Genomic DNA, 17856 nt, shown 5'->3' on the forward strand with positions numbered 1-17856 from the left:
GAGATCATCTCTCTCTGCATGTTATTCCCACTGCCAACACTTAACTTGTTACAATATTTTCTTAACTTTTGATTGGGTGGGCAAGACCATTTCTGGGTGCGCTTAGCCCACCCCTGCCCATAGCTAGATACAGCCTTGCTCTTGACACTTCAGCGCGACCACGCGTAAAATGGCATAGCTGTGGCCGAACACAATGGACTCCTCCACTCTGGAACTCTCCATGGTGCTCAACATGTCTTGGCTCATTTTGGCCAGTAATTAGCCATTTCTGCCCATTTAGTCGACCCTAATGACCTAATTCAACAATCCGGCTCAGTCAGGTCACCCGCATGTAAAATTTCATAGCTGTGGCTGAACACAATTCTGCTTACACAGAGACACACTTTGCATTCTTATTATAGGATAGGATTTGTCTCGCAGTTGTACCTGTTACTGAGTTATGAGCACATTCATCTCCAGAGCATATAGTGTAGCCACATTTCCTCTTGAAGATATATGCGCTCTAAATTGTTTTTTTCCCCTCTGGTCTCTGCATATCTACGTTCTATGAAGCACACTATTGTCAAATGTAATGGTCAGGACATTTTGAATCGCTAAAAGGGACGGCATCTTTTGAATAAATCTGGGTTACTGTGTGGAAAGTGTGAGTCTAACTTATTTGGAGGACAGACAGAAAGGAAGTGAAAGCTGCTGATAGTAGACAAGTAGTGATGTGACTGTTTTGATACAACTTTGACACATTATTCTACAAAATACTTAGTCAACTTAATTTTCTTTCCTTTATTTATGCCTATTAGTTCAAACAGGAGCCAAACATGCCCAACCCCACCCTGAAACCGGAGAGTGATACAGTAGGTTTGTTCCTTGTTATGAGATTCTCATACAGTACACTTGTATCACAGGCTCAAACATGCACACACACACACGGACTATGCACTCACAGCTCACATTCAAGTCTGACCTTGCTTTCAAGATCTACAACTGACAACAACAAAACATAGATACACATCAAAGGTCGTGTAGAAAGAAGAGAATAGATCCCCACGTCATTTCTGTTTTTATTCAAAAGCTCAATTAAAAATCAACATCATTGTTACTTCGGTTTTACTTTTATTTCCAATTTACATCAATTAAGAGTGTAACAAAATAAACAAAACAAAAATCATAATAAAATTAATAACAAAAAAAAGTATACACACCCTCACACACACAGACAACCCACCCTGGTTGTTTTAAGCGGCTTTCCTCGGAGTCCAGCGGTTCACCTTTGGGGTCTGGAGTCCAGAGGAAGCCTCCCTGTAGCCCCGAGCTTCCCTGTCTTACCCTACCTGTCCTCCAGGGTGGAGTGTGTGTGTGGTGTGAGGCTAGTGGGAATTGGGGGGCGTTTGGGGAACAATGGCGAAGACTGAATGACAGAACTCCTAGCACCTTCTGAAGAGAGAGCAACCCAAAGCAAAGATGGCCGTTCAGCCCCAGATCCACCTGAAAGCTCATTTTTGGTCAGCTCATATTTAAGGTCAACATTTTCACTTTGTTTTTCAGCGTGAGGTAGCTTTAAACAATAAAAGCAAAACTAATTTCACTCAAATTTGTCACAATTTTGGATGATAACTGGGTAAAAACGCCTTCTTCTGATGGGCAGTCAAGGGGTACAGGACAATGAAACATACATCCCAAATGAAACCTCACTTTCCAAAGTGTTGGTGTGCATATAGACACATGTACACACATAATGTGGAAATATATAAAACCATCTGGTTGCTTATAAACACAGACTTTTACAACAATAGAACCAAGGATTTATAATACACAGTCAAAGTTTCACTCCTGCTCACGATGGACAAGTGTGGAGCGCCTGGATTTGACTTGACTAAACTGAGAATATTCTTTTTGGTCTACATTGATTCAAAATGCCGTATTTGTGGGTCAGGAGGGAAAACAGGGAGGGAGGTGGAGTAGGACCGGGGCAGAGGCTTTGTGTTGCTGTTCTGTAGTGGGAGGGGCTTGTCTTATTTGCATAGTAAACCCCGCCCAGTCCTACCTCAACTCAACCCATTTAGGTTAGACAATAAATAAGTGACATCGAGTCATGTTTCTGTTCTCCATCACTTGTTCGCTCTTCGGTCCCTCTTCCTCCTGGCTCCGACTCATTCCCGTCAACAGTGGGGCCATCATGGGAAACACGACTGGATCTCAGGAAGCGGGTTGACAGGGAATGCTGGTGTCATGTACAGATATTGCCGGCGCCCTTCAGTGCTAACATCTTGGAGAGCACTTCTTTGTGAGAGAAAAAGTATCAATTTTCTTTTATAATTTCCTGTCTTCTTTATTGTGGAAGTGTGTGTAAATGTTTCATGGTTGAGTTATTTTATTTCATGTTTTTTCTTTTCCCGGGCCGTTGTTGATATTCCACTTTACAAGAAGCAAACTGGGCCTATGTCCACTCCAAACTCCTGATCCGCTCCTCCAATGTCCATGGGGGCAATGTCCACGATGGGCAGCCGGGAGGTCTTCTGTGTTTTGTACTCAAAGACGGTCTTGCCCCACTGTCCTGTATGTTTCTGTTGGTTCAGAGAGGAGAGACATGTGTTAACCAACAGTCTTACCAACAGCCACATATCAAGCTAAAAGAGACTGTTTGCAGTCTACATTTGTGCAATATTCCCTAGCTGAACGCATCATGCTCCATCTTGCAGCCGTGAATCCTCACCTTGCAGCCATCCTCTAACACGCCATACGTGAAGCGGCTGTTGCCTTCTGCGCGGATGTCCACATCGTTGGAACCTTGCAGCAGCAGAGCCTTCTTCAGGTTGCCCGTGGCCTGGTCCATGTAGGCGACGCTGTTCTTGCAGTGGTACGTGATGTTCTGAGACGCCTCCGTGGACAGGAGCCTCAAGAAGGTCAGCTGGACACTGGCAAAGTTGGCGGCGGGGCCGTCCTGAGCGTAGCTGAACTGTAGGGCCGGACAGCAGGTGGAGGTGTTAAATCATTACCCCACGGTTTTCATGTACTCTATAGCGCAAAAATGATTTGGCCAATGTGCCAAAGTAAGAGAATTGTACATCGAGCATGGACTGATCGAGAATCGGAGACAGAAAGCGAGATCTTGTCAGCGGGGAAATCATTTAAGTGGACTCACGTGGAATCCTCCGTTCATGGTCTCTCCGAACCAGACGTGTTTGCGGTCCTTGCTCTTGCTGGTCCACCAGTTCTTCTTTGGCACCTTGGCTATGCTTGGGTAGACGCAGGTCTCTCCAGTCTCCATGTTACAGAAGACCTTGATGGCATCAACTATGCTGCCAATGTTGGGATCAACCCAGTAGTCACCTGGAGAGATGAGAGTGGGTTAGATTCATAGCGATGCATAACACACTGTTTTCCTGGTCTGTGGTCCTGTATAAGTCGCTCTGAATGTCTACTCCCCTGGATCTTCTGCCCGCTACCCCTGCTTACCGCTCTTCCACTCAGGGTGGCACAGCTTAATGTCTCTGCAGCTGCGGGCGGGGTTCTTCTGGGAGCCGTCTGGGCTGCGAATGTTCTCGATCTGGTTGTTGATGGACTTGAGTGTGGCGTCCACCTCGACGTCGTGCTGCCTCAGCGAGCTGGAGGCCTCATCTGCCCTCATGTACCTGAGAGGATCGGGGGACTTCTCATGCTGAGACAGGCCGGCGAAGGCTGACAAGTCGATGCCGGGGCCAGGAGGACCGGGAGGACCGGGGGGTCCGGCGTTACCAGGAGGACCCTGAAGGCGAGAGAAACACAGGAATGGATCAGGGGTACGGAGAGACAGGAGTGAAGTCATATACTGGCCTGTGGCGGTTATTATTCCACTGTTTTTGTCATGATACTCACAGCAGGACCAGACTCTCCACCGCGTCCACGAGGTCCGGGAGGTCCAATGGGGCCAGGTGTTCCGTTTGATCCGTCTTTGCCAGCAGGTCCGACTGGTCCAGGAGGTCCCTAAAGAGACAGCGATAATCAAAGTAAAAGCCAGTGCATACTAAGATGTCTTAGTAGAGCTGTAGGAGATTCATCTGAAACATACTGAAATTGTGTGTTTTCAAATTGTACAACCGTGATATGGGTCAGTTTGAATGATTGTGCTGTATGAATGCTGGCTCTGAAAACATCAATTCATCTGCAGTGCAAATGCGCCAGCAGTCTTCTTCTATCACCCCCATCACCTCCAGACTCTTTTACCGTGTCGTGCATAAAGATTATTTGTGGGGTGACATTTCCCATCATTTCCGTTATCGTGCGCAGTGCTTTAGCTAATCTCAAATTGATATTACGGTCCAGCTCTGATCTCAGCAGGAGTGGCTTCACAAAGAATGGCCTCTCCCGTCTGTCTGTCTGTCTCCCTCCACCATCGCGGAGAGTAATTACAAAAATCCTCAGCTGTCCATCTTATCACAGCGGTGGCTAATGAAAGTACTTTGTTAGGTGATTGGAGAATTACAAAGAGACTAACCTATGCCCTTTATTACCATCAGATATAACTTGGATCTTAAAGCACACTGTCCTATCTGTAGGACGGAATATAATAAGAGTTTTTCTTTTCCATCATTCTTCCAATTTTTCCGTTTTCTCACCTTGGCGCCACTTGGTCCGGCAGGTCCAGAAGCTCCAGAATCTCCAGCGGAACCCTGTTTGGACCAATACAACAGATGAGATGGTTAGAACATACAGGGCCATGCAAAGATACAGCAGGGTGAATGGTTTTGAATGACTCGATCACTTACAGGAGGTCCAGGAAGACCCTGCAGACCAGTGAAACCACGGTGACCCTTCTGTCCCCTCTCTCCTGCCTCGCCGCCCTCTCCCTTGTCTCCACGAGGTCCTTGGGGTCCCTGAAATGAAGGTGTGTGGTGTTATTACGGGTGCACCAAAAACGCATGGCTGCAGATGTGTAGTACATGTAATGGCCCAAATCAAAGCATCTACAAGAACCGAATGAAACGTAACGATATATCAGCGGTTAAAGCTGATGGTACTCACAGCCATTCCTCTAGCGCCAGCTGGTCCTGAGGGTCCAGCAGGTCCTTGAGCACCCTGAAGGAAGAAAGAACAGTTTCAGTGCTCCATTAGGTGAACATGAAATGTCTGAATCAGTGCACAATGCTGAAAACACGTTTTCCCCTCTGGCAACATGCTCTGTGTGTTGTGTTGCGTTACTCACAGACTCTCCTCTGTCTCCCTGCTTGCCGAGGGGACCGACGGGACCGGGGGCACCGGGGGAGCCAGGAGCTCCAGGGGCCCCAGCAGGACCAGTGTTACCACGCTCTCCCTGTAGGGGGGCCACATGGTCATGACTCAGGATAACAGCATTCCACCAGTTATCACAACATCATCCACAAAACTCTCTTCTTAATTAATGAAGCAGTTGCTGCAAAACAGCAGAACCAATAGACTTTTTTTCAAGTCAAGCTGTCTCTCACCTTGACTCCAAGAGCTCCATCCCTACCAGGAGGTCCATCTGATCCAGGGTTGCCCTGTAACACAGAAGCATCATTTATTAAATGACATGCAATAATGAGCAATGTACATGGTGGGTGGTTCTTTGTTGTTTTCATTTATTTGTTTGATTGCTAGAAGGATCAGGATGAAATAATAAATGGCTTATTTCCCATAATTGTAAATATGATCATTGTATTTCTAATCGTGTAGATATGATCACTGTTTGTATAACCATGTGCTCCTGATGCTCTCCCATTATTTACGCTTTACAGATTATGATGTTTATTTTTTGTTAATTTATGTTTTTGTGTGTCGTATTGTTGTCGATAATGTTATTGTTGTTTCGTTCTGACCTCTCTACCAGTCTCTCCAGAAGGTCCACTCAGTCCAGGGGGTCCCACAGGTCCAGGGGGTCCACGGTCACCGCCAGCACCGGGAGCTCCCTGCTTACCAGGCTCGCCCTGATCAGGAAAAATGTTGCATCAGAGTCACAATGATGCAGGAACAGTAGATTTTACACACTGGTCCATTAGAATGCATAATACAGGCAGTTGGCTTTATCTGTATAGTAGAGAGTAGATGTTTGTATACAGCAGAGGACCAGGGAGGGGACATTGTTTGACTTTCATCAGTTGTTCATGGTTCCTGTGATATTCAAAGCCCTGAGTAATCCTGACTTCCAATGGATTCACTACTGAGAGAAAACATAAGTGAGAATGTGCCTGAATGTACACTTTTGTTAGTGGATCAATATTTTATATTGAATCAGTAAGGCCTGCAAAATAATCACCAGTCCGGAGGATAATAATCCTGAAAATCTAATTGATAAGAGTATAGCCTGCAAACCTGCACTAAGATTAAAGCCTGTATCACATAATTCTTCATATTTCAGCCAAATTAATTGATTAAAAAAAAATCTCTCAGCGTGTGACTTTGTAAAAACCCTGAGATGTGACCCGGCTTCAGGCCCGAGGCAAGCACATTTTCATAGTCACACAACTGAACAGCAAATATCTGAAACGTACAGAAGGTCCAGGGAGACCAGGGAAGCCTCTCTCTCCACGCTGACCAGGCAGACCAACAATACCACGAGATCCACCCAGACCCTGGGGACCTGAAGGCCCATCGGGACCCTACAGAAGAGAGAGAGAGAAGACTGAGTTAGGAGAAATGTTCTTGCTGAGCTGCAGAGGGCACATTCTCATGTCAGTAAGGGACAGTTCTAGTGGAATACATTGATAAATACAACTCTACAATGATATGCTCATAATGGGGCTTTTCACACTAGCCCTCTTAGCCCTGGGCTAAGAGGAAAGCCATCAGTCTGTATCTGACAGCTCACTAGGATTCGGTTAACGGAATCCCTTAGCCTGGGGCTGAGGTGCAGATTACTGATTACTTGAAGTGCGTCAAATCGAAAGTGGGAGACTCAGACTCACAGAGGGACCATCCTCTCCAGCGTCTCCCTTATCTCCTGGGGCGCCAGCAGCTCCACGAAGCCCAGCATCTCCCTGTCTGCCTGGCGTGCCGCCGTCACCACGGACACCCTTAGGACCATCTTTACCAGAGGGACCAGCGGGGCCAGAAGCACCAGGGTTACCCTGCGATGGAAAGAGGGAGAAGCTCAGTAGGAATAACAGCAGAAATACATCATGAACGGTGCGAGCAATTGTGATGTTACCAGTGATGTCAGTTGAGCAATTATGATGTCATCAGTGATGTCACTCTCTCTCTATGTGAGCAATTGTGATGTTACGCGGATGTCATCAGTGAGCTCACTCAAGCAACTGTGACGTCATCAGTGATGTCATTGGAGTTTCTCTGGCTCAAGCCGATTTCGTGTCATCAGTGATGTCACTCTGTCTATGTGAGCAATTGTGATGTCATCGGTGATGTCACTCAAGCAATTGTGATGTCATCAGTGATGCCATCAGTGATGTCGCTTGCTTGAGTGTCATCAGTGATGTCACTCAAGCAATTGTGATGTCATCAGTGCGCCACGGAACGGAGCGGAACCGGGCCGCCTTTTATAGTAAAGTTGTCATTTTTGTGTTCATGATTAGATACTCACATTGGGACCAGGAGTTCCAACTCTTCCAGCAGCACCAGGGAAACCGGTAGCACCCTACAAATGACAGTAAGAGTTAATTCAACATAAACACAACTGAGCTATCTGATATATCCACCTGTTAACTCTGTTACTGTACCCGTTACTATATTATAAGGATGTTAAGAGATGAAGTTACGAGAAAGGACTCGTGCATTTCATACTGTTTTGGGCTGGCCTAAAGTCTAAACAGCTTCTCTCCCTCTACTGTATGTGAATAAACTGCACTTAATGAAATGATCTATCTGGCTTTTTGAATAAACAGAATCTAGCCATGTCAGACTCCATTGACCTGCTGTATAATCTATACATGTGTTCAATGTACGTCATCTGTGCCGGGTTGTTCATGTGATCAATCAAAAAGAGGAGGTGCTTACAGGAGCTCCCTGAGCACCGCGGGCTCCTTTGGTTCCAGTAACACCAGTGGGTCCCTGAAAAAGAGACAAACAGCAAACAGTTAATCATGTTGTTCATATGAGACCCAGGTGTGTTTTAAGACCCAGGTGTGTTTTAAGACCCAGGTGTGTTTTAAGCACTTCAGAAACGTGTGCAGCAAAGGGTACGATTTGACCTTCGCATCTCTAAAAATGTAAAAAAAAAATCAAATAAAAAAACGACATGTTTTGGGCCAAGGTTAAGTATCACTACGCACCACAGGTCCAGGGGCCCCAGAGGGTCCCTGTGGTCCAGGAGCACCAGAATCTCCCTTCTGTCCACCCTCACCAATCTCTCCCTTGGCACCAGGCTGACCATCTGCACCCTGAGGATATAAAGAGAATTGTAATAATGACCAACACTGAACAGTAGTAGCCTACCACAGATTCAATATCTGACCTTTGCTTCATTGGAACGGTATTGAGGTGATTTCACTTACAGGAGGTCCGGCAAAGCCAGCAGGTCCAGGAGGCCCATTCTCCCCACGGTCACCCTGCAAGAGGACAGAAGACACTGAGGTTTAAATACAAGCTTAGACTGAGATGTGTAGATAATGTATGCATGTTCTTTATATAAACAACCTATGTTATATAACTATAGTAAGAGAAACGCCTGTTAGGGAAACAATGTCTACGATCCTCTGCAACTGCTCAGTGACAAAGCACTGAGCAATTAGTCCATTTCACTGGTGGAGGAATGACTTGAGTGTCTGTCCTGAGGTTGAGGATTCGATCCCCAATGTTGTTGTTTTTTTATTATCTCTCTGTCTGGTAAAAGTCTATTTTTCAGAGTGGATTAGACCAGTTTATTAAAGACATGATTCTATCTACGGCAGTGTTTCTCCACACTTTCTCAGAACTGTGATACACTTTGGAGAAACACAAAAGCCCGCCCGGCACACCAACTTATTAATTGTTTGGAAGTATCACAGAAAGTGAGGAAATATGTGTGATCTTCTGTCAACTGGTAGAATTGTCACGAGGAAATGAATCCTGTGTTTCACTTTGCCTCCACTCTCTTGAATTTTAACCAAATCTGAAGGCAAACCTGAGCTCAGTCTGAGACTCACACTGGCTGAGATATACTGCTCTATCATATCGAATAAATCACTTATCAAAGTTTTGCAAAGTCGGCATATAACAAGAAATGGACATAGGGGGGGACTAACTTACAGGAGCACCACGAGCACCACCAGCACCAGTAGGTCCAGAAGCTCCAGTCTCACCCTGGGAGAGAAAGAGACTGTTAGTCAAACCAACCAAATACACACAGAGCATGAATGTATATTACAGTACTAAGCAAAATGGGCTCCAATATTCAAACGATCTAAAAAGCAAAAATGGTCAAATTATCCCTATAAACCTCAAAAGGGTGACAATGTCCCTCTTACCTTGGCACCGTTGGGTCCAGCTGGGCCAGGAGGACCAATGGGACCAGTCAAACCCTGAGTAGGAAGACAGCGTAGATGGAGAAAGAAGAGAAAAATATAGAGATAGAGTGATCAAATGAAGGAATGAATGAAGCATCACTCTCTGACAATATTGAAAGAACAAGAAAATAATATAATAATAATAAATAATAATAATAATAATAAATAAATAATAAATAATATAATAATATAGATTTTGAACTCACTCTACCACCGTCCTTTCCAGCAGCTCCCTCGGGTCCCTTCTCTCCGTTGTCACCCTGTTGGACAAAGAGGAAGTCAGCATGTGTGTCAGCCATTTTGCTCCTTTAAGTGTTCCATATTAAGATAGTACATACTACATACAACCGTTTCACTTGTGAAAGAGATCGTAAAGGACGATATGAAAGTGCACCGTTAAAACAGCTGTGGGGAGAATCTGTTACTCACTCTGTCTCCCTTGGCTCCGGAGATGCCACCCGCTCCTCTCTCTCCTGGCATGCCCTGCAGGCCGGGCGGTCCCTGGGATCCGGGAGAACCAGCTGGTCCAATGGCTCCCTGGTGGAGAGGAAGGAGCCGACTGGGTTAGTACGGGAGGGACCAATGCTGTTTACATTATGGAGATGTTATTATCTCCTCGGTAGGAGATAATATGTTCTTCTGGAATCACAACCTAACATCTAGTATACTAAGTTCTGTCAAACTGCACTTGGGACCTGGCGAATATGGCCGGAGATACAGTATATGCGTTTGTGTGCGTATCCTGCGCCCGTTTGGGGCGTTGGTTGTGCAAGTCCTCAGAAATTAACGATACGCGTACGCTCCAAATGGATGCAGGATACACGAGGCAGCCATCGGACGTGTAGTTAAAAGCGAGTATATCTCCGGCCTAACTTAAACACCTGTGGAAGAGATGCTGTACAGCCAGATACAGAGGATACTTATTGGCCCATGACAAAGACAATAACAAATGATCAATAACTCTAATGGAGGTGAAACCTGTCAAAAGGTGTCCACTCACCTTGGGTCCATCAGTTCCGGGAGTTCCAGGTACACCGCGAGGTCCCTGAAGACCCTGAGGTCCAGAACCACCCCTCTCACCAGGGAAACCACGCTCACCCTGACAGGAAGCAAACACACAGGAAATGACCAGGGGAAACAGGAAGTGGTAGCTAATGCCTCATGATGACAATGAGTCATTGCATGTGTTGCTGTATAAAAGGCTGCAAAAGGAATGATATAGAGTATGTATTGTGTAAAGAAGATGGTATTTAAATGTTATAATTTGCTATATGTGTGCAGTCATTTGGATTTTGAAATGATTGCATGGCTTTAAAAAGAGAAGAACCCTGGACATGGAAACTCACTCTGGGTCCAGTAGCACCTGCAGCTCCACCCTCTCCAGGAACACCCTACAGAGGAAAAAAGAAAGTTAGCTACTAACCTGCCTTTACATTAGATCCATTAAAGGTACAGTCTTTAATTAATTCATTAGACCATCTATTCATAAATGTCCTTGAAAATCATGACTTGTAGATGAAAATAAGTTTTGAATTGATTTTTGATAACATCATCAATGGGTTTTTATATGACAGGTACTGTCAGTCTTTGTATCAACAGCTCAGACAGTAATTTTCACACTGGAAAATTACTTTAATCCAATAGCTTATGGTATAATCGAAGCAATTAGTGAGGCGACAACATCTCACACAGAAGATCATACTAACTGCAATCATGGATTGTGTTTTACAATCATTATTATCATCATCATTCATTATTATCCTTGCCAAAAAGATGCACAATATTTCTAGTCTTGTATAACCCTAATTTATCAACAGAATGACATGGAATTCGATGAACCGGTAGGCCTTGGGCCAAGGAACAAGAGATACGAGACTTGATTCCAAATCCCAAGAGTAGGGTCAACACATCAATTACACAGAGAATGTAACTGATAAGTATGTCTTTGGTGTAACAGAAAGTTGGAGAATTAATCGTCACTGGTGGAGATTTACACTCTCCAAGTATCTTCTAGTTGTAAAAACCAGACTGAATATATCAAATGATGCTTTTTGAATATCTGATTATTACCTTTAATCAAAGATCAATCTAAAAACCCATCAATTGATTTGCATAAAACACGTGAAAGTGGGACAGAGTAGATGCTCACCTGGTCACCAGGCTTTCCTCCCTCTCCTGGGGGTCCAGAAGGTCCAGGCAGACCCTGATCAACAACAAGAAGCAATGAGTTACATGATATCCTTAAAGGCAGATTGAGTCATTGCTTATAGGCCTGATGTGTTCTGAAATAAACAACTCTGCATGGTCGGCCGACAAGCACTCTATAATGTTCAAAGTGATGTTGATGAGATGTTTCTTTCCTCCTGTTGTTTCCTTCATGCTTGAATGTATATACGGTAGGTTTACCATCTGAATATATCTAGTACACGCCTTATAGTGGTGCTACCATTCTATATGGAAATACACGCTTGTGACTGGGAAAAACTGGCTGTCATTGTCACTGATTTAGCACTGGCACAAGGAATGTGAGTTTTGGGGTTTGGTTGTTATGGATGTTATGGACTTATATTGGCTTTCTTTTAGGACAGATGTATCTGGGGTTTAACACGAAAGTCATCTCACCTGGAAACCAGAAGGTCCAGGCTGTCCTTGCTCTCCTCTCTCTCCAACAGGTCCCTAGGGGAGAGAGACAAACACAGGTGATCAACCCAGGAAGGCAAATTAAAGAGTCCTGTCAACTCTCAGCTGAAGGTAAGCAAAAGTCAGTGACCGTAATGATGATATTGTGGCAAATAGCCTACATGTATAAAGTGCTTTACAATCAGTAGGTACATTCACCCATTCACACAGAATGGGTGAATGTACACCGATGGCGGCAAGCTACCACGCAGGGTGCTGGCACATCATCGGGAGCAACTTGGGGTTCAGTATCTTGCCCAAGGACACTTCAACATGCAGACTGGAGGAGGGCGGGGATTGAACCACCGACCTCTTTTATCCAAAGTGATTAGTGGACGACCCGCTCTACCTCCTGAGCTGCAGCTGTATTGTATTGTCCTGGGATGCCTGGTATTATAAGGATAGCTTTTAGTGTGGTAATCATGAATGAAATACTCACAGCAGGGCCGGGAGGTCCAGAAGCTCCGGTCTCACCATCTTTTCCAGACAGACCCTGTTCACAGAGAGACATGGAAGGCATTTAAAATGTGGAACATGTGACAGAAGAAAAGATGAATTCATGTGTCAAGGTTCATGGAATTGATTTGAGGGAGAAAATATACTTACTCTCAAACCAGTGCGACCGAGAAGACCCTTCTCTCCTGTCTTGCCAGGCTCACCCTGTTGAAACAAAACCCTGTTAGTTATCAAGTGCTGCATGGCTATTCACCTTATGTAGCCCCGCCCACTTGACCCAGTTGTGTTATGACTTCCTGTTCAAAACACCGTCTCTGTTTTACCTGCTCACTAGTACTGTACTGTCACAGGAAGTGTAAACACAATAGGAAGTAACTGGCTTGGAACATAAGGTGAATAGACAGTCATGAAATTTGGCCATTTTGATAGGTCTAGACATGTGTATGTATTTCCACTGTATATGATCATGTTTTCATTATGTTGTGCAAACATGTTGTATTTCCGTGTGTAACGGTGAAGATGCCCCCGGCTTTCCGAACTCAAGAAGTTCTAGATTGTCCAAAAACCCGGAGACACACTTACATTGGCTCCCTTTGGTCCGGGGAATCCCATCACTCCTGGCTGTCCACGCGCTCCCATCGGACCGGGTGGGCCGGGGCGACCGTCCTCACCAGCGGCACCCTGTCACAGACACAACATCAGCACCTGAATCCAGAGGACAGCTTCCTGTCACAGACACAACATCAGCACCTGAACCCAGAGGACAGCTTCCTGTCACAGACACAACATCAGCACCTGAACCCAGAGGACAGCTCCCGAGTTGGGAGAGGAAACTAGTCTGTGCTCAGTCATGATGCCTGCGAAAATGATGAGCATGCAATGTGTCACTCTTCTTCTTGACTCTAAATTGCTGCGTTTGCCTCTGGTGACACTGCTTCCACCTCAGACAGAAAGCATTGTGATTGTGTTGCTCTCATGTGAATAGGCTGGCGAAAGCTGCAGCCAGAGCCGTATAATAGAAGAGTTGCGACATCTCCGTTCACGCCAATGGACCAGTTTTTTTTTACCTCACAAAAGTTCCCGGAAGTAAGGTTCTGGATTAAGCAGCGCTGTCGAGTTGCAGCAAAATGGACCGTTTGTGATGTACTTTGAAAGGGTCAGACGTCTAAAGAATCAAATTGTAAATTATCAATTTTATTTTACCATTCAAACGTAGCGCGAGCCGCCCTTCCTGGCTATTCATTGGCTACTGAGTCACGCATTTTGGACCTCCGCTGGCGCCACTCTCTTACTAGATTGCTCCGGCTGCAGCATGAATGGAGTCTAAATGAAATGCTAGGCAATGCTACAGCGTGTTGCTGTAACATTTTGTATTGTGCTCTGCAGTGCTGCTTTAGCGAATGGTGTCATTGAATATGTTTTTTTGCTTGGAAATGAATAAAAATAGAACATTGTTTTGTATTAAGTCAGTGTTGAAGTGGAAGCAAGAGCTAAGGATTAGAGTTGTACTTACAGAGGCGCCAACTTTGCCTTGGGGACCAGCATCTCCGGGACGACCAGTGAGACCCTATAACAGCCACACATATACAGACTGTGAGCATCACTCAGTACATAGGAGGCTCTTGACAATGTACATAATTCTGTGGAAGCCAATTATTATACATGATGTTTAAATCAATCAAACAAACCATACTAAATATCCCTCTGGTGACTTTTTATACACTACAGACGCTTTCTGGCCTGGTAATGAGCAGGGGAACGGTACTCACTCTGGCTCCAGGGAGACCAGACTCTCCTGTGCGACCTGGGTCTCCAGTGCTTCCCTTAGCGCCAGCAAGACCAGGAACACCACGGTCACCAGGGGCACCCTGCAGAAAACATACAGCGTCATACATCATAACAACTGCCAGGAATGGAATCTCATAGAAATGCTGGTAAAGTAATGTGTCGGTGATGTGTAGGAGCTGAAATGAGTTCTGACTGGTAAGGTAATGTGTCGGTGATGTGTAGGGGCTGACATGAGTTCTGACTGGTAAAGTAATGTGTAATTGATGTGTAGGGGCTGAAATGAGTTCTGACTGGTAAAGTAATGTGTCGGTGATGTGTAGGGGCTGACATGAGTTCTGACTGGTAAAGTAATGTTAGTGATGTGTAGGAGCTGAAATAAGTTCTGACTGGTAAAGTAATGTGTAGGTGATGTGTAGGGGCTGAAATGAGTTCTGACTAGTAAAGTAATGTGTAGGTGATGTGTAGGAGCTGAAATGAGTTGTGATGTGTAGGAGCTGACATGAGGTCTGACTGGTAAAGTAATGTGTAAGTGATGTGTAGGAGCTGAAATGAGTTCTGACTGGTAAAGTAATGTTAGTGATGTGTAGGAGCTGACATGAGTTCTGACTGGTAAAGTAATGTTGGTGATGTGTAGGAGCTGACATGAGTTCTGACTGGTAAAGTAATGTTGGTGATGTGTAGGAGCTGAAATGAGTTCTGACTGGTAAAGAAACGTGTTGGTGATGTGTAGGAGCTGACATGAGTTCTGACTGGTAAAGTAATGTGTCGGTGATGTGTAGGAGCTGACATGAGTTCTGACTGGTAAAGTAATGTGTCGGTGATGTGTAGGGGCTGAAACGAGTTCTGACTGGTAAAGTAATGTTAGTGATGTGTAGGAGCTGAAATGAGTTCTGACTGGTAAAGTAATGTTAGTGATGTGTAGGAGCTGACATGAGTTCTGACTGGTAAAGTAATGTGTTGGTGATGTGTAGGAGCTGACATGAGTTCTGACTGGTAAAGTAATGTGTTGGTGATGTGTAGGAGCTGAAATGAGTTCTGACTGGTAAAGTAATGTGTAAGTGATGTGTAGGAGCTGACATGAGTTCTGACTGGTAAAGTAATGATAGTGATGTGTAGGAGCTGACATGAGTTCTGACTGGTAAAGTAATGTGTTGGTGATGTGTAGGAGCTGCTGACATGAGTTCTGACTGGTAAAGTAATGTTGGTGATGTGTAGGAGCTGACATGAGTTCTGACTGGTAAAGTAATGTGTACGTGATGTGTAGGAGCTGAAATGAGTTCTGACTGGTAAAGTAATGTTGGTGATGTGTAGGAGCTGACATGAGTTCTGACTGGTAAAGTAATGTTGGTGATGTGTAGGAGCTAACATGAGTTCTGACTGGTAAAGTAATGTTGGTGATGTGTAGGAGCTGACATGAGTTCTGACTGGTAAAGTAATATTGGTGATGTGTAGGAGCTCACATGAGTTCTGACTGGTAAAGTAATGTGTTGGTGATGTGTAGGAGCTGACATGAGTTCTGACTGGTAAAGTAATGTTAGTGATGTGTAGGAGCTGAAATGAGTTCTGACTGGTAAAGTAATGTTAGTGATGTGTAGGAGCTGACATGAGTTCTGACTGGTAAAGTAATGTTAGTGATGTGTAGGAGCTGAAATGAGTTCTGACTGGTAAAGTAATGTTAGTGATGTGTAGGAGCTGAAATGAGTTCTGACTGGTAAAGTAATGTTGGTGATGTGTAGGGGCTGACATGAGTTCTGACTGGTAAAGTAATGTTAGTGATGTGTAGGAGCTGAAATGAGTTCTGACTGGTAAAGTAATGTTAGTGATGTGTAGGAGCTGACATGCGTTCTGACTGGTAAAGTAATGTGTAGGTGATGTGTAGGAGCTGAAATGAGTTCTGACTGGTAAAGTAATGTGTTGGTGATGTGTAGGAGCTGCTGACATGAGTTCTGACTGGTAAAGTAATGTTGGTGATGTGTAGGAGCTGACATGAGTTCTGACTGGTAAAGTAATGTGTAAGTGATGTGTAGGAGCTGAAATGAGTTCTGACTGGTAAAGTAATGTTGGTGATGTGTAGGAGCTGACATGAGTTCTGACTGGTAAAGTAATGTTGGTGATGTGTAGGAGCTAACATGAGTTCTGACTGGTAAAGTAATGTTGGTGATGTGTAGGAGCTGACATGAGTTCTGACTGGTAAAGTAATATTGGTGATGTGTAGGAGCTGACATGAGTTCTGACTGGTAAAGTAATGTGTTGGTGATGTGTAGGAGCTGACATGAGTTCCGACTGGTAAAGTAATGTTAGTGATGTGTAGGAGCTGAAATGAGTTCTGACTGGTAAAGTAATGTTAGTGATGTGTAGGAGCTGACATGAGTTCTGACTGGTAAAGTAATGTTAGTGATGTGTAGGAGCTGAAATGAGTTCTGACTGGTAAAGTAATGTTAGTGATGTGTAGGAGCTGAAATGAGTTCTGACTGGTAAAGTAATGTTGGTGATGTGTAGGGGCTGACATGAGTTCTCACTGGTAAAGTAATGTTAGTGATGTGTAGGAGCTGAAATGAGTTCTGACTGGTAAAGTAATGTTAGTGATGTGTAGGAGCTGACATGCGTTCTGACTGGTAAAGTAATGTCTAGGTGATGTGTAGGAGCTGAAATGAGTTCTGACTGGTAAAGTAATGTGTTGGTGATGTGTAGGAGCTGAAAAGATGGAATGTCCGCACACTGGTTGATGTTCCCAGGTTTATTTCAACCCTTTCAATAAATACAATACAACGTTTCGACCGTATAGGTCTTCATCAGGCAAGAAAAGTGTGACTGGTAAAGTAATGTTAGTGATGTGGAGGAGCTGACATGAGTTCTGACTGGTAAAGTAATGTGTAAGTGATGTGTAGGAGCTGACATGAGTTCTGACTGGTAAAGAAACGTGTTGGTGATGTGTAGGAGCTGACATGAGTTCTGACTGGTAAAGTAATGTTGGTGATGTGTAGGAGCTGACATGAGTTCTGACTGGTAAAGTAATGTGTAAGTGATGTGTAGGAGCTGACATGAGTTCTGACTGGTAAAGTAATGTGTAAATGATGTGTAGGAGCTGACATGAGTTCTGACTGGTAAAGTAATGTGTAAGTGATGTGTAGGAGCTGACATGAGTTCTGACTGGTAAAGTAATGTTGGTGATGTGTAGGAGCTGAAATGAGTTCTGACTGGTAAAGTAATGTTAGTGATGTGTAGGAGCTGACATGAGTTCTGACTGGTAAAGTAATGGGTAAGTGATGTGTAGGAGCTGACATGAGTTCTGACTGGTAAAGTAACGTGTTGGTGATGTGTAGGAGCTGACATGAGTTCTGACTGGTAAAGTAACGTGTTGGTGATGTGTAGGAGCTGAAATTAGTTCTGATCTGAAGACCCACCTTAGCACCAGCAAGACCATCTTGTCCGGGGAAACCACGGTTACCAGGAGCTCCCTGGAAACAATCAAACAATTAAATTCTGCATACAATAACAACAATGT

The 17856-nt window shown here is 44.5% G+C and overlaps 1 protein-coding gene across 2 annotated transcripts in view; it reads right to left on the minus strand.

The window, feature by feature from the left end:
* Positions 1–1040: 1040 nt before the first annotated feature.
* Positions 1041–17856, minus strand: part of col2a1a (collagen, type II, alpha 1a) — a 41128-nt gene continuing 24312 nt past the window's right edge. For both annotated transcript variants that reach the window (XM_083641539.1, XM_083641538.1), the window contains exons 23-53: positions 17756–17809; positions 14333–14431; positions 14077–14130; positions 13146–13244; positions 12714–12767; positions 12547–12600; positions 12051–12104; positions 11578–11631; positions 10775–10819; positions 10429–10527; positions 9858–9965; positions 9635–9688; positions 9390–9443; positions 9172–9225; positions 8439–8492; positions 8217–8324; positions 7942–7995; positions 7529–7582; positions 6897–7058; positions 6483–6590; positions 5811–5918; positions 5439–5492; positions 5180–5287; positions 4999–5052; positions 4743–4850; positions 4593–4646; positions 3853–3960; positions 3454–3742; positions 3140–3327; positions 2711–2953; positions 1041–2561 (exon numbers count right to left, since the gene is read on the minus strand). In XM_083641539.1, the coding sequence (XP_083497665.1) occupies positions 2415–2561; positions 2711–2953; positions 3140–3327; positions 3454–3742; positions 3853–3960; positions 4593–4646; positions 4743–4850; positions 4999–5052; positions 5180–5287; positions 5439–5492; positions 5811–5918; positions 6483–6590; positions 6897–7058; positions 7529–7582; positions 7942–7995; positions 8217–8324; positions 8439–8492; positions 9172–9225; positions 9390–9443; positions 9635–9688; positions 9858–9965; positions 10429–10527; positions 10775–10819; positions 11578–11631; positions 12051–12104; positions 12547–12600; positions 12714–12767; positions 13146–13244; positions 14077–14130; positions 14333–14431; positions 17756–17809 (2937 nt within the window). In that variant the 3' untranslated portion in view covers positions 1041–2414. The remainder of the gene's footprint in view (positions 2562–2710; positions 2954–3139; positions 3328–3453; positions 3743–3852; positions 3961–4592; positions 4647–4742; positions 4851–4998; positions 5053–5179; positions 5288–5438; positions 5493–5810; positions 5919–6482; positions 6591–6896; positions 7059–7528; positions 7583–7941; positions 7996–8216; positions 8325–8438; positions 8493–9171; positions 9226–9389; positions 9444–9634; positions 9689–9857; positions 9966–10428; positions 10528–10774; positions 10820–11577; positions 11632–12050; positions 12105–12546; positions 12601–12713; positions 12768–13145; positions 13245–14076; positions 14131–14332; positions 14432–17755; positions 17810–17856) is intronic.

This window comes from Poromitra crassiceps (assembly GCF_964638095.1).
Source record: "Poromitra crassiceps genome assembly, chromosome: 8".
NCBI classification, from domain to species: Eukaryota; Metazoa; Chordata; class Actinopteri; order Beryciformes; family Melamphaidae; genus Poromitra; species Poromitra crassiceps.